Here is a 17,087-nt window from a genome sequence, read left to right on the forward strand (position 1 = left end):
CACTTCAATAAGACTTGCAGAACAGCCAACCCATGAAATGTATTCCCCTTTGCTCTACCATTGGTTTAAATACATTTGTGCTTACTAGACTTGGGCACACGAACGAACTGCTACAGGCGTACTTTTAAACAGATTTCTAGTAGCGGACATCTCGCTGGAGCACTGATCAATACATACACCACACACTGGTCAGAAAAGGTCTAACCATCACACTCAACTGATCCACAGATCTCTTTCACCAACAAAAAACCCCAAAATGAACAACTTACATCAAGATAAAAGAAACGTAGGCCTGTCTTTGCTGCATACAGCACAGGCAAGCACTTAAAACAATCAGGGGAGAATCAATATAGGGTTAGTAGCCTGACAGCTTAGTCAGAAACCAGTGAAGCTTTAGCCTAGGAGGTGGGGTATCGTTGTGATGCTTGTCCACAGGCACGTCATAACACTGCTGGAATAAGTACATCCTTGCTAATGACGAACCCCATTAAGTCTCTGACATGGAACCAAACCAACATTTGTTCTTTATCAGACAAGAGCTTAAGACAGTGGATGAGACAACTCCAAGGTCTCAAACTACAATGCTGACACCCAACATCAGACAAATGCCTAAGTTGCTTTGTTAATTTACCTGTACACGTGCTCCAACCTACCAGAAACACAAAATAGTTCACCCAGCAATAAAAGTGGTTTACATTTAAGTGGTTTATAGTTTTTACATGCTGTGCTGCAAGAAAGTGGAATAAAGCTGGAAGATAACTGCTCTGCATTCTGTGCAGGAACAGTCAAGTATCTTTTGTTTTAGCTTTTGAACTAAGCCATTGTAACAGGCTTCTATCAAGCCACAGTTGAGGTTAAAAAAAAAAAAAACCAAACCAAACCAAACCTAAATTTTAGTAAAGATGCCTTAAAACGAACCTGTTTCAACTCTCAATTAGGCAGGTTAAATGTGTACATATAGTCAATTATTATTGCTCAGCTAAGGAGCAGTAATAGGCTAACACACTGTAACCATATCACGTTTCACTGCATTCCTGAGCTCTTTCCAAGTGCCTAAAGAGAGCTCTTTCACCTCTTACAAGGTAACCCCACTGATCCAGTTCCAAACACCTACCAGTGACAGTCATAGTTAAAAGCCCATAATCAGAAGTCTTTTTATATATTATTTCTCGGAAGTGAAGAGACAAGACTTGACTGTTAGCATAGAGATGATTCTATAAAACTTTTACTGTTCAAGCCTTGCAGCTGACAGCAGGAAATACTCATTTTCACACCTGAACAATGAGGAGGAAAGCATCCGTCTTGCAGCTGCCTTTTAGTCCAGCTAGACCCTATTTGCCAGACAAAGTAGTTCTATTTCAAACATGAAGTAAGTTAAAGTGTTTTTACTCCAGGTAAAATACGCTTGGCTTAGCTGGAAGAAATTTTGTTAATTTTAGTAGAAAAGGTTACTGCTCCGCTTGTAGCTGCATGTCACTCTCGCAAGAGGCTTAGTGCTCTGCTCTCCAAGTGAAGGACCTTTACTCCATTTCAATCAAGAGGTATTAACTCAGGTCTTCCAGCTGTACTGCAGTTGTTGAAAAACAAAGGAAACTTCTTAAGATAGCCCTGTATGCCACTATGGATTCAAATAGAAAACTAACAAAAGGCTTCACAAATGCATAAAAAAAAACCCTCCTACATCCCCACTCCAAGGACCCTACTAATAAATCAGAGAGGAACTGCAGACTAACTGACCAAAGCTGGCAAGGCAGGAGCGAAGTCTAATTTAGAAGCCAAAAAAAAAGAGGACCTGTGGCAGTTTCACCTACTACTCTCATTAGAAAAAAAGAAAGGAGGGATAGTCTGACCTGGAGGGAATCAAGTAGAAGAAAAGCCAAGAGGTCTTTGTGAGCTCCGAGGGCTGTTGTGAAACTGAGGCCTTAACTAGCCTACTATGAAGGACGACTGCCCATAGACTAATCAGAAACTCAATCTGAAATTCAAGATACTGGTTTGTCTTCCACGGTTTTTCACCATCACCACATCATTTTCTTCCATGCTTTCTAAAGTCCACTTGAGCCAAGGACTGCAAAGCAACAGCAAAAGATGGGATTGTCTACCCAACTCCTCCCAATGTGAAGCAGATCGGTACAGATCACCAACAGACCCGGGAGCATTCATTCCAGAACAAGGAGACAGCCCAGAGCCAGAACAATTCTTTTAACTCCAACCCGCCTTCATCACTTGTCAACTGCCTTATATGTTGAGATCAGTAAAATAATAAGAATAATTTAAAAAAATATAGTTAATTCTCTATGTATTCTCTGAATTCCCAAAGAAAGGCATAAATCAATCAGAATTGAGACTGCTGCAATGCACTTAATTTAACCGGCCTTCTTCACTAAGAGATACCTAACAAAACCAGTAAAACCAGATTGTACAGACCTACTGTGGTTGGAAGGGATCATGGGAGGTCCCCAGGCAGACCTCCCACATGGAGCGGGATTACCTAAGGGAACCCCCCCCACCACATACATGTCTTTATAACTGCTTTCAGGGATGGGTTAAGCCATCAAAATATAAAAGAATAATCAAACAATCGATCTGATACACTGATATATCAGTGACCAAACTCCTGAGTTACATTTAATTTTAGCAGTTTATAGTGATGGGTAATTTTATCTCTTTAACCTCCTGCAGTAATTTAATCCACTATTATCAACACAATAAAAGGAAAAAAGTCTTAAAAGGAGTCGATTCCCAGCTTATGAAGTAAGTATAACCCTAGTGTTGCTGTTACAGAATTTGGTCGCATTTTGTCACAGGGTAAAAAGTCATTATGGACACACAGAAACATGCCCGCACCAGAAAGGGAAGTTTGATTTGAAATATAAAATGAATTAATAACATTAGTTCTGCTGTGTGAGCACATGAAGCTTAAAGAATAGTCTGTTTTAATTAAAGCAGTTCGGAAGAGGGACTAGGTCTGCTCTCTCATCACTTAATGCACACAGTTCTCAACACATCACAGCCCCAGACACCTAAGAGAGTCCTCTGAGCAGTGCTGCAACAAGGACGTTAACCTGTACTACATGGTGATATTTCAGTATTAAATTGCATACTATTTCATCCTAATTCCTGATGAAAATTACCATTTGGCCGATGTGAGCTGCATTTCAATTGGCTTGTCCCTTTGTAACATCTTCACAAAAATTTGCGGTAACAATTCTCCATCAACCGACACTGCAAGCAATGAAAGAGAGCTCCAAGTAATTCTAATTCAGCCAGTCAATAAAGCGAGTGTCAAATAAGCAAGAGCAGCATCATACTTACCATTTACAAGAGTCATTGATACCTGTGGGTTTTCAAAGGCTAGAACTGAGAAGCATTTCAATGCTTGCATTCGAACCTGTGTAAAAACATAATATATACGAAGTATAAATGTAAAGGCTAACTTAAAAGCAAAATTGGTCTATAACACTGAATAGACTCGTAGAAAATAATTCTGTATAATCAATAAGAAATGTAGATGATGCACCTTGACCCCCGTGATCTCCCTGCTGGAATTACCATTCTACAGGGTATGTTCTGAACTATTTATGAAAAAGACAAGCAAGGATAAAACTTGGGAACTAGACAGTCAGAAATACTGGTCTTTTCTGCGATGCATCATAAACGCGCAAACAACAACAGAACGGAAGTATCGTAACAACAGTACTTTTTCTTTAGAGGACTCATAAGTACATAACAGAATCAGAAATACATATAGTTGAGATTTGTATTTCAGAATTTAATAAAACTTCTAAAGAGAACCAACCAGTTGAAGTGATACTAAACAAATCTTAAAACAAACACATACAGTAAGTTTTACTGCCATTACACAGCCTCAAGTACCACCCCTACAAAAAGGATTCACAAGTTTCTTCATGCTGGATCTTGCTCTTCCTGTCTAAAACCATGTCTTGGTTTAATCGAACAATATTTCATGGTTGCCCAGTCACGCTAAGCTATGAAGTCTTTATGACTCTTTTTTGACACAGGGAAGACAAACCATTACCATCTTCCCAGATGAAGAACCTAATTTAGTTCTGATATTAGCGTTCTACTTCACTTTCTACATTTGCACATATTTAAACCACGTCCATGTCTTTCCATATTTCTGTTACCACATTCTTAGACTGAAAACAAAGCAAAAGGAGCAAGATTTTGACCTGAAGAATCCCGTTACTGAGAAAGCAGCCACTGCAAGTTAGGTTTAAGGTCCATCCCACCATCCTCGACAAAAAGTCTTAGCAAGAGCAAAGACAATCACTTTTGTGCATTACTTTTATAATACCTAGTCACAGCCATGGTTAAGATCCCTTCTCATCAGTAGTAGCGAAGTCTTAGTCAAGAGGAACAGATAGATAGCAGGCTACCTGGCTTCAGAACAAAAGCCTTGTTTGACATTTGCCATTTACTTTTCAGACAATCTAATGAATACATTGTAAGCTTCAAAGCAGCAGGAAGCAGAGATTGTTTATTGAAAAAGTACTGAGAAAAGTCAAACCCACAGCTCAAAAGCCATACTCCTGCCAGAAGGAAGTCAGGAGCGGGGGGGTAAATGAGAACAACTGAAGTCTAGCGGGAAGTTAACCATTTCATACAATACTGCTATATTAATTAAAGATATTAAAATACTACGATGACTACTTTTCTTTGATAGTAATATCTACTTAAGGGCAATTAGTTAGATGAGAAACGGGGAATGCAAGCATTTGAAAAAAATATATAAATGTGGTCTGGAAACCACCATCTGTAAAGCCACTGTAAAAGCTGTAGTCCCTCTGGCCGGTAGCGAAGATGCACGCTTGTAATGATATAACATATAGAAAGGTACTCGTAGAATCAGCTGGCTGTGGGACAACCCCAGAACCAAAGGAAAAGAGTTTATTGGAAAATTATCAGGCAATTCTCTTGGCAGGCCTAGACAAACTTTTCTCATGGGGACTGAAATCCCATTTTGAGAGTTTCTGCTGTTTATTGCCATGGACCTATTGCATAAATCATCTGAAATACCTTGCTGGCCTTTGCTGTAAGTACTGAAAAACAAGCAAAGTTTCTAATTGCTGTCTTTTCCTGTTAAGTTCTTATTTGTCTGAATATTAAGAAACAGGATAGAGAAGTATGAGAATGAGATGGCTTGTATTCTACAAAAATGTATCGGTTACGTTAGAAGTCTAAGAACGCCTAATCACTGCAGAACACTAAGAAGCAGCCAAGACCACAGTGAAGCTGTTAATCCCAGGAGCATTCAGAGAGGAAAGCGTATGAAGAACAGCTCAGTACGTACACCTGGAATTTAAAGGCCTGACTAAACTAGCAAAGGAGGAAATAGAGAATACTTTACACATCTCTCCAGTAAGGTAGGACTAAATAGAAATATTTTAATGCAATACTACATGTATCTTGCTGGTGACAAAGCAACCTGAAAACTTTATCTTGCTTTGATTTCTTTATTTTAAAGCAGCTCTTTGAAAAAAATTAAGAAAGGTTCAAAGCCATTAGAAAAGGATCCAAGCCAAACATAGCCTGGGAAAGTCACCTTACAATACAGGGTAAAAAAGGTCAGCTAACGGGAGAAAGACCAAAATCATGGTGAAAACTAATTAGCACCAAATGACAGAAAACAGAATTTTACCAATCTCACTAACAAAATATTGAGGAGCACGTATTTCCTACTGGATTTATGAAAACACCCAAAAAACCCAAAACCAAACAAAAAGCACCACACAAGAGATTAACAAGCCCCACAAAGAGAGCACCAGATTTCCCTTCACTTGAAATTCTCATTTAAAGACTGGTTTTCTTGCTGAAAGATACTTTATCAAGAATGTTCTGCATTAGGCAGATCAAATTAGACAAGCACAATTATCTCATCCAGTCTCAATCAACCAGCAAGCGGCTTACTTTCAATAAAATAAAAAAGGCATGATAACATATTAGATATTTAGTATTAGTTATTGTAAAAAAGAAAAATTACTCAAGATAAATTTGGATACTTTGAAGTGTTTCTTATTTTCAGAAAAACAAACTACACAGAAGAGCCTCAGAGAGTATTTTATGCACCCAAATGTTTTATTAAGTAATCTACAGCAGACACCTAAGGCTGTGCTCAGGATTTGAAATTTTGGCCTTCGACTGAGAGGAAATAATTGACTTTCCTTGCCACCAAGTTACAGGTAGAGTAGGATATTTTTCCCCCCAAAGGTGGTACTTTCAGATAGTCCAGGACAGACTTCCAAAACGTAACAGAAATTCAGTGAACGCAACACAGAGGCAGCTGGTGGCCTCCACAGAGTCCACGTCCATCTTTTCACAGGTCTGACTTCTGTTTAGGACAGTTCACATTGCTTCTCTCTTTGGCTTAATTTTTTTCTCTCATTTATTGTTTAACAAATTAAGACTGCTTTTATTGGGTTGCCAAGTGACTGTCCTCCTTTGGATCAACAGCAGCCAGCTTTTTTTTTTTAATTAACAGTGTTTTAACTTTACAAAGCACTCCAGAACAATAGGTCTCGTTTTGACAGAAATCCATAGGGCAAGTAAAATCAATTGTTATTTTAGAAATATACATTATACCTGTTTAGAGCCTTAGTTCATATGCATAGACATAGTTTGTCTAATCTTCATTTGGATTCCTTTCACAAATACATGTAAAACACACAATAACTTTCATGTCTTACTTTGTAGGAGGTGGAGACTAACAGATGTGCGATATTCTGAACAGCTCCGTGGTTAAATAAGATTGTCTGGTGATCTGGACCCTTCAAAGGAAAACATAAAACACGATTTATTTTTTTAAAAGAACATGTAAGAGGTTTCCACTATCTGCACCTTACTGCTACGTACTAGAAGTAGATTTACTAACAATTACTTTGTAATCAGCTGGCATACCAACTTTTTTTTTTTTTTTTAAATAAACAAGTCCAACCCTTATTTTTATAGCATTTGTCCTTTTCAGGTAATCATTTCCACTCTTCAATTAGTTTTCACAAATGAAGAAACATGGATAGAGTACTTATGTTTCTATTCTTCATATGGGAATCAATCCAAAGATCCTGATTTTCTCTACAAATCATATAGAAGATCCCCAGTTACCAATGTCTTCTTCACTGGTAATATTAAGCATTTTCAACAATTCTAACTTCAGAAGAGAGGGAATTAATTCTGAAACTGTTTCCAGACAGAATGTGACAGTGCTTTGAGAACAGATTCACATTTTCCTCCTACAGATTATTTTAGGTTCAAACATTTTTAGCCATAAATCTACTCAGCCATCACCCATTTATTGACTTCAAGATCTAAGTCAGCAATGGTTGATTCCTCAATATTTTTCCAAGATTTAAAAAGCGTTTGGAATTAAACACAAATACTGAATTTTGCAGCAGAAAGTTCTCAGAACTTTTGTAGTATGACAAGGCTTCATGAGGTTCCAAAAAACAACAAGAAATCTCAATGGGGCCTGCAGCCCTCAATAGCCTCTTGTGAAATCTCAGCTGCGACTTACAAACATCTCTTTACAAGTAGATTCGTGACTCTCCTCATCTTTGCATCGAGCACAGGCTATACGCAATTTAAATTCAGCTTTTAGAATGTCACAGCATTAATCATACCTCGATGCATTTTCTTGACTAATCTGCAAGTGAAGAAAGTCTCTCCACTCCTTAATCTTTGGTTTGAACCCAGTGGAGTTCACGGGCACATCTATACACCCTGGTCTGCACGAGGGACGCTTTATTTTCACATTTGAGATACAGCTGAAATCAGATTCCGCTTATATACAAAAGGACATTTTTAGAACATCCCTTACCTCTAAGAAAAAAAAAAAATCATAAAATTACTTTTAGATGTAACATATCTGGTGCTTTAAGAGATGCTTCAGCTGCTACTGCCACCAAGAGCTTTCTACCAAAAAATGCAATTAAAACAGCATGGTTGAAGTAGGAAAACAACTTACATTGGCACACAGAAGTGGCTGAGGCAATGATTTAAAGCCGCAGCTATGCCAGTGTTGAAGCTGAAGAACAGATATTAAAATACGTGAAAAAAAATGAATGAAATTAAAGTAAAAGAAATCATATTGACCTAGATAAGTTTAAGTAATTCACAAGTACTAGTGATTTTTCAATGAGATGCAGAGGGCAAATTCTGTGCAAACAGGACAAATGCACGTACAGAGGTGACACCTGGGTGTATTCTTAGTTGAGTAACTAGATGTACAGGAAAATATCTAATCTGTACACATCGTGTTTGCACACACCAATCCAGCTTGTTTAACGCACAGCCAGGGTGTGCGCTAACCCATAAATAGGGCCAGCTTCAAATATAAATGTGAAAGCCTGATAATATAACGTATAATTTCCAAGCAGCTCAGGCACCAATTTACTAGCAAGGCCTTCTGCTTTTGTTTCTCTTTGGGGATACCGATAGAGTTCCAGGAGCCAGTCCTACCACAGTGAGCTTTTTCTCCAAAAATGATCGAACAACATCAGATTGCAGGAATACTTTTCGCATGATTTTCCATCGTAAAGTGTCAATTTTGAAGAAAGCAGTAGGAGAGAACAATGTAACAATTCATTCCGTAATGAAATTTTAAACGCAGTTATCTAAATGCAAATGTACCTTGGTTCAGGGATCCATCACCAGGCCTAAGATCACATAAGAAAACACTCTCAGAACGGGCTTGGGAGGAAGCCGCCTTGATTACAGGCTTCATCCTGGATCTTTCCCACACACAAGATTTTAATTTTCAACTGGTGGCGAAAGTATTATTTATGCAGAGATGTCACCATTCAAATATAAGTTCCAGAACTACCTTTTCAAATTATTCATACAACCATGTGTTTCCAAATGCATACCTTATCTTTTTAATTTGACCATTAAAATAGTAAAGCTTACCTACTCACATCTCTGGAAACAAATCAACCACAATAGAGAGAATCTTAAAAAGTAATTTTTGATTTGCATTTTAGCATACCGCGTAAATCAACTTGATTTCAGTTTACTTATTTGCTTATATGTTGATATATGGCTGGCTGGCTGGCTGGCTCCGCATGTTAAAAACTGCATCTGCTCCCCCTGTAAATCACCACTTTCCCTTGCTTACGATGGCTCTTCTCCAGGGTCAATGTTTTCCAGCGGTTAATTTTAATTCTAAAAATGCAGTGAGGAGCAGTAAAAGCAGAAACCAGTAGCAATACGCTAGGAACCTGAATTAAGGATTTCCTAGCTGCAGAGAACAGGTCTGAGCTTTTCCAGGGAAATTTGAGCAGGCAAGAAAGAAAGAAACCTGAGAAGCCCAACCAAACGAGGTTCCGGCAAGGAACAGAAAAAAATGGATGCACAAGATCTAAGCAGGGAAGAGTATGCAGGAACAAGCCTGGTAGGAGCTATGATATTAGCTCTATGATATTATGCCACTATTAGTTTAATGAATAAATCTACTAAGATGAGGAAAAAGAGAAATAAAAGCATCAATACCTCTTACCGACTTATGCTAAGTCGTACCTAACACAAAGGCTTATAGTAACTTATTTCTTCAGGAAAAAAATAGAAAGCAAATTCTGCTTCACTGTATTAATGTATTTTTTTTTTAATGTCTGAAAATACAGTAATTGACCTTAATAATGAGACCTGAAACCCAAGAACTAAACAAAAAAGAAAGAAGGGCATTTTAGACTTTTGCTGAACAGCTGCATTTGCCTGGGCAAGAGAGAAATGAGTTCTTGATCAATTCAACATTTGTGATGATCTATTTACTCAGCCTCAAATATTTTAATTTTTTATGCAGCTAATGTTTATTTTGTAAATGCAACTGATTCCTGATACTCATACCCATCACGCTACTTTTCTTGTGCATTCATGTTTCTGTCTGTTCACACAATTGACTTTTTCTTTCCAAAAACCTGCATTTTTCAAAACATTCACTCTAAAATTTATCTGAGTGAGATTTGGGGTAGACTGAAAACAGTGCAGTGAGTTCATAAGACCTTCCTTATTCTACTCTTCTGAAGCAACTGGGCATTTGCTTTTTTTATCAATGTATTTGATATGTAAGTCACCAGGAGTCAGTGAAGCTACAAGGAAATAACTGATTTCGAAAAAGATGACAATAACTGTTTTCATGTTGGATTAATTACCTGAAGTTACTCAGCAGTTCTCACACAGCCAACAGGGTTTATATTGCTACAGAGCTAACCCCTGACTGTATAAACTGCCTTCTATACCACCCTACAATCAGTCCTGTCTTATTTTTCTTGTAATCCAACACGGGCCGAGTTCTCACCTGTTGAAGCCACTCAGCCTATTAAGGAGACTTTAAACATAAGCCCCTTAAACATGAGATGCCTCACTGCTGCATCTTCCTTCTTAAAATACTACGTTCTTTTTCCAATATTAGCTATAGATCTGAACTTCCACAGTCCAGTGTAGGATTTTGTCTTTATGCTTTCTTTAAACAATTCTATAAATATTAGCAGCTGAGTTATAGTTTTATAACAAACTAACTCTACAGTTTTCAGTCCTCCGTTTCACTTAACGGAAGAAATGAAATCGGATGAATGTACATAAGTAACAGTTAAGGCACAGAAAAATACATTTTTAACAAAGGAATAATTCAGAGTTCCAGAAAATTCATTGCAAGTGATAAGGTAGAAAGATGTTTTTCAAGGTAAATACTTACAAATCCATAAATTCTGGAACTTTTTCATTTTTTAATCTGGGAAACAAATGCCATCTAAGAACTGTTAGTATTAACTGCTTCTAGAAGGGAAAGATGCTGTACAAATCTGATTTCCTACACTGAATTATTTTGATACAGTTACTGTATAACCCATGGGTACTACCAAAACACGCAACGATAATATAAAAAACAGTGGTGTGTGGAGACTTGGGGCAGGGGTGGGAAAGACAAAAACCCCTGTGCTTGGGGTGGGGTTGCTGCTGGTTTTACATTAGTTTTCCCATATCAAGGAATTGCATTATATAACAGGAATGAACACGTATCTGGATAAACCTGTAAGTGGTAGAGCTCAACTGAGAAGAGCATTTTTCTTCCTCTCAACCTACAGTAGCTCTTAGAAAATTCTCTGAGTTTAGAACGGCTGTCTTGAAAGCACGTGCAAGACCTCTGCAAAGAGATGCTCACACTGTGTTGAGACTACCAGAGAAAAAGAAATAAGCCTTCCAAAGTTTATACTGACAGTAGTGAAGATTATATTTGCCTAGCCTGTTGAATTTGTTTAGTAGCCAAAGGTATAAATATATATACACACCCTATAAAAAAAAGGTCTTATTAGCATATTATGTTTTACTGTAGAGAAACATATATGAACCCAAATAAATCTGTCAGCAAATTCAGAGCAATAACAGTTGAGTCATTACTGTCCTAATGTTCTTGCCACAAAAGGCAGTATCATCTTACAGTTTCTTATATGCCAGAAAGACAGTAAGTTGCACAAAGAACATGTATTCTCTTCCTTACTTTGCAGCAATGTGAGAAGATCTGACATATGTATTCTTGTGTATATCGAGACCTACTGAGCAGTGCCATGAGGTGGGAGATAACTGTAGCATCCTGGAAACAAGTCAGAAAAGAAAGAAGCATTAACACTATATATCAGCATAGTTTGTTCACAGTTTGTTACTTAAAAGAGTACTCCTGATTCGGGAGTCAGTGTTCTCCCTTCCATTGAAACTTGTATGGACACAGACAAGATCATTAAAGTAGTACAGGACAGACTTTGAGGCACGAGTGACAGTTCTGAGCCAAGCCCTCATAGAAAACAAAAGAAGACTAATGCAGGTTAGGTAAAAAACTTACAGGATTTGTCTCCAGAATCTTTACTTTGTGAGAAAACAATAAAAGAATGGGGAAAAAGCCCCATGCCAACTGCAAACAGGCTCACTGAAGGCAACTACTCCGGGAGTTGTCTTCGTATTTTCTCACTACAAGCGTGACTGACTTACCGTTTCATTTCAGCTCCGAGTAGAAAAGAGCAGGGAGGAGAACAAGGTGCCAGACCGAACAATGTACAGTCCACCTGGAATCCTGTGGCACTCACTTTCTAATTGATTCATGTGGGGTAATAATTTCCTTTGTCTTTGAGTCAAATACACGCTATAGATCTATTGGTATGCGTAACACTAATGATAGAGAATTCCAAATAAAGCAGCAAAAGAAAATCATTATACTGAAGTTCCCTTCTGAAAACACCTTCAGTTCCTTAAGATACAAAATTACAACATTTTAACGCTTTCTGTTACTTTTACCAGTACGTTTTCACCACAGCAACTGCAGTGATATTAAAAGAAACACTGGTCATTTTAGTTGGGAAAGATGGTGAACCAGATGACCTCCATGAGCTAAAGGGTGCTGAACACAGATGAAAGTCTGAATGAGTCGTCCTTTTCAAACAACTCGTGCCATATTGACCCTACACAAGTAAGTCATGCTCTGTTTTACCTGCAGAAGAATGATGAATTGCAACCCTCTGACTAGGGAGAGGTGAATTAAAATTAGAGCAAAATCTTCATGCTCCTCGGTTACTTTTACAGCAATAAAGCAGCACCAGTGTGATCGTTTTAACGACTAGAGCTTCAGAGATACACGGCCGTTTATGAAAAGTTTTATTTCCCAATTACCTGGTAAATTTCCAATCGCACTATTTTATATTAGCAAAATAAACATGTATATGTCACTCCCATTTGTATGCATGTTTGAGATTAGACAAAGCTTTGCAATATTTATTTTTGCTATTTTTAAGTGTCTTACATATTAAACTATATACATATATTTAGCAGACTTATTTTAGAAATCTTTGCTGCCAACAATCTAGCCTTCTTGTTCTGAACGGAAAACAACAGGTCATCACAGCCAAGAAACACTGTGAGAATAAAAACAACTTCCACTTCTACTGCTTGTTTCTCAATAACTGAAAAGGATCGATGTGCAAGAGCCTCATTTGCCATTTCAGCATCCTACAGGGAGAACGTTACTTACTAGAAACTGGAGTTCTTCCAGGTACATCAGCCATATATCCATGGTCATTGTGTGCTTGTGTGCATAGGAAAAGCAAGGGACAAACTATTCTGTGGTATTCTTAGGGTCTGGTCAACAGTAGCTCCCCATCTGATCTTCTGCCTTTACACACAGCACATGAACACACATGTCTATTTCTTTGCAACTTCAGAACCCAAAGGCCTGCAAGGAACCGGTTTGGTTGCAGGGCAATAGTGGACATTAAACCCACAAGTATGTTGCAATAGCGCTGATGGTCATACCCATAACGTCTTGACTCTTATCTACGACAGAGGTAACCCTGCAGTGGTATGCAAACTAAGTGGGTTTTGGGCATATGCCAAGCAGAGCAGCAAATTTCCACGAGAAACCAAACAGAAGCAGCTAACAAGCCAGCCTTGTTCTCAAGAAAAACATGTTCCACTCTTACAAAGCCATAGCAGGTCCCCCAAACTTCTAAGTGTCTCCTCCTTTGAGTTAAAGCAAAACAAACTGACAATATACCCAGGATTCCTCTGTGGTTTAACACGTTTTACCCATTAAAACAGATTCTTGTCATTTTCTGTAAATCTTAGACAGCTGAAGATATGAAGCCACATTAGTGTTCAACACAACACACACACGCATATATATACACACACGCTAAGAGACTTATCAGTGATAAAATGCAGCTTAGACAAAACAATCAAGAAGTCAGGAGGATTGTGGGGAAAGAAAAGAGACACCTCAGGATTCAGAGGCAATAAAGCTTAAAAAAAAAGAAGCTTCAAAATGTAAAATGCAAGACTTGAAATCTCCTGCAGGGAAATCACTGACTATGTAAACTGGCTTATTTCAAAAATTGCAACTAGAAGGATGTAAACGTTGGTCTAAAAGTTGAAGTCTCATCAACTCAACGGAGGTACTGCTCCAGCCAAAGAGGTGCAAGAATTCACAACTAAAGAAACACATGCAGAGGGAGCGGAGTGAAAAAATCTGCAGCAGCTCAGTAATCCTTAGCCAAAGGAGATCCCGAAGAGCTGAAAAGGACTCAAACTCCCACTATTAAGGAAGCCCAGACACAGTGTTCCCTAACGTTAGTAACATATGTTTTTCTATCTACGTGATCTAGAAAACCATAGAACATTGCAAACTTTGGGGATGTCAGCAAACAGAAAGCCTAGACTGGGGGGGCGGGTGGAAGAAAATTCATTTCTCCTGTTTTGGTCTCTTCCCCAAATAGGTGGGGTTATAATTTATAAGCACCCACTATTACATATTGCTTTTTTGTCTTTTTTTTTTTTTTGTCAGGCAACGAAAACAGCTTACTCACACCATCTGTCACCTTTATGGCATGACCAGTGCACAGCTGGACACTGAACAACGCTGCCAACTCGGAAGGGGTCCTATACAAGGCGACAGAACCCTCCTTCTTATCTCAAGCTGGTAGAAAGGTTTTGCGTCTTGTTTTATTTTTAAACTTGAAGCGGTGGAATTGCTTATGAAAAACAGATTTCAGTGAAAATACACAAGAATAACATTTAGATTAGTCTTCATTAACTAAGAAAGCACTTGAAATCGATAAAAAGTGCAAGGCGGCAAGCTTTGTATCAGGAGCCACTGGAAATCAACCTGAAGCTAAAGAAGTGAAGATCTCTGGTGCTATCTTTCACAGATTCTACTAGAACATATCTTCCTAAATCCTTGTTTTTAACTCCCAAACTATGAATAAAGATATATTCCTTTCATCTTTAAATAAAACAATTATTCCATTGAACTCGAATTATTCAACACAGATGAACGCATAACATCTCACTACTTTACACCAGGGAAGGAACTAACTTTTATTTCACATCCTAGCCAGGGACATCCCTGTGCAATAGTTCAGTTTCACCTAAAACTTCAATAGTATTGATCACGCCAGTATTTTTAGCTGCAGTTTGACAGATTGGGGAGTTTTGATGAAGATATAAGTGAACAGAAATTGACCCTCTAACTGTTTGGAAGCTCTACTATAGAGTTAAAGAAACGGGAACAGAATGGCACACAGTGATTTGCACAAGATAACATTTTACTGACCAGTGTGGCATCATGGCCCAACGGCAAGTTCCTGCATAGGAAGGTGTTCAGATTGGATGACGAAAAGCCTTTTAATTGAGTATTTGTGAGACTGGGCTGTTCCGATAATAAACATTTTGACATTTCTGGTTTCACCGTGACCCCAGTGACAATGCTGTATATGTGACATAAGGGTTAATGAATCCTTGCAATCAACAGAGTAAGGGTTCCCTGATATTCTACCAATACATAAATAACTGGATTATTAGATATTCTGGACTATAAAAGGATACGTTTGAGAAGCGATTCTTTGGAAATATCTTTCATACGCTTTCTGATTTTGTTCCATCAAATCAGAAACACTGTGGGTATGAACAGGTTAAAAACTCTTGGAAAGGTGCAAGAGTGCCTCCTTAATGCTTGTGAGAAAATTATGTTCATTTTGCCCCTAGAATCTGCTAGAATATATCCAATTTCTATAACAATTTTGGTATGTTTATCAGAAAAGTATCTAGAAAGAGTAAAAAGATGTGTGGACATTACTGACTTCCAACTAAATGCGAATAGTAATTATGTGCCAATATGAGGCTACATAATTCCACGTTTTTTCAAATTAATATCTAAGTAACAAAGGATGTTTCTAGCAACCCTAGTAAGTGACACTGAGTCTCCACTCACAATCTGCAGTTAAAAGAATGAGATTCACAAATCCATTAAAACGTTGTCTGTTCCAGGCAACTTAAGACAAATACCTGTACATCACATGTATTGTAACAAAATTCCTGCACATCCAAACAGAATTCGGAAAGAGAGAATTGACAAAGTTGCATTTACCTGCTTGGATCCCAATACCTACCTACTTTCTTCATATTCCTTTTTAATATTAAAACAAAATTTGCAAGATCTATTCTTAAAACATTTCTTTCTAACAGAGGATTACTATGCTTTTTTCCAGATCAGAGAACTGGAATTGTTACAATCATCCAAAGAACTTAAATTCAAGCTCTCTAAGCTAGAATTCATCATTTTACAATTTTCATTTTTAGGAAACAGTTCAGATTAGACTTGCTGCATGGGCTCAGCCATGGAAGACAGGAGGAATGAAAGGAGTAAGGCATTAGAAGATGACCTGGATTCCTCCTGCAGTAGCTACATATCGCTGAGCCACGGTGGAGCGTGGTTTAATTGCTCATTGAATACCCGGTTGTTAATCAGTGTAGCATATCCTGCTCTGTCCTGCTAGCCTCGTCCTCCAAATTGTTCCTCCTCCCCTTCATCAAGCCCAGTGGATGACCAGGTGACGTAAGGTTTTCCATTTGGAATCTGAGCAGTAAGGAGGAATGCCTTTCACTTAACATTACTAGCTCACCTGAGATGGAAAAAGCGAGTTTTCTGCAACTTCATTCCTCAGCATGGTCTCAACGGCACTCATCCTGCGCAGTGCCTTCATTCTCCAAATGAAGGACAGACTTGTTCACAGCTGAGAATGTACCTGCCTCTTCCTGCAAGGCCAGCATAGTAGCCACATCTAGGAATTTCTGAATAAAATTGTATCTGGGTCCCACTGAGGAAGGAAAACGGGATCACCGCTGGGAACATCCATAAGGAAACATGCAGAATACCTTCACGTGTTGGAAAGGGTTTCTGCCACTCAATCAGTTTTTTTTGTTTTAAATAGAACAGCGAACTGAAGCAACAGGCTATGAGTCAAACTGGATTTGACCTGGTGCTTGAATCTATTCAGCGAGCCAAAACACACCGAGCTGCATTGAGCTGGCTAGTTCACATATACAAAATGCCTCCAAATATAATCTTATAATTTAAAGAGAAAAAAAAAAAAGAGTCTGCACATAAGTCTGCATCTCAACAGATCTCTCACCCTGGGACTCCCTGTCATTCCTCATTTCCATTTGCAGGATGGTCACTCAATTGGTCTCAGCACCAAAGCCTGCACCCTTCAGTGAAGGACGTCTCCACAAGATGCGTGTACCTGGCACAGCACGTCTGG

General features: G+C 38.3%; 1 protein-coding gene across 13 annotated transcripts in view; it reads right to left on the reverse strand.

Annotated features, from left to right (window-relative positions):
* ARMC8 (armadillo repeat containing 8) overlaps window positions 1-17,087 on the reverse strand; it is a 73,035-nt gene that overhangs the window by 22,108 nt on the left and 33,840 nt on the right. For 11 of the 13 annotated variants that reach the window (XM_063340053.1, XM_063340054.1, XM_063340051.1 and 8 more), the window contains 5 exons: window positions 11,507-11,599; window positions 7,982-8,041; window positions 6,708-6,788; window positions 3,316-3,391; window positions 3,135-3,225 (listed from right to left, as the gene is read on the reverse strand). In XM_063340053.1, coding sequence (XP_063196123.1) covers window positions 3,135-3,225; window positions 3,316-3,391; window positions 6,708-6,788; window positions 7,982-8,041; window positions 11,507-11,599 — 401 coding nt within the window. The remainder of the gene's footprint in view (window positions 1-3,134; window positions 3,226-3,315; window positions 3,392-6,707; window positions 6,789-7,981; window positions 8,042-11,506; window positions 11,600-17,087) is intronic. The other 2 variants (XM_063340052.1, XM_063340060.1) reach the window with 2 other exon arrangements.

This window comes from Chroicocephalus ridibundus, chromosome 6 (assembly GCF_963924245.1).
Source record: "Chroicocephalus ridibundus chromosome 6, bChrRid1.1, whole genome shotgun sequence".
Taxonomy (NCBI): Eukaryota; Metazoa; Chordata; class Aves; order Charadriiformes; family Laridae; genus Chroicocephalus; species Chroicocephalus ridibundus.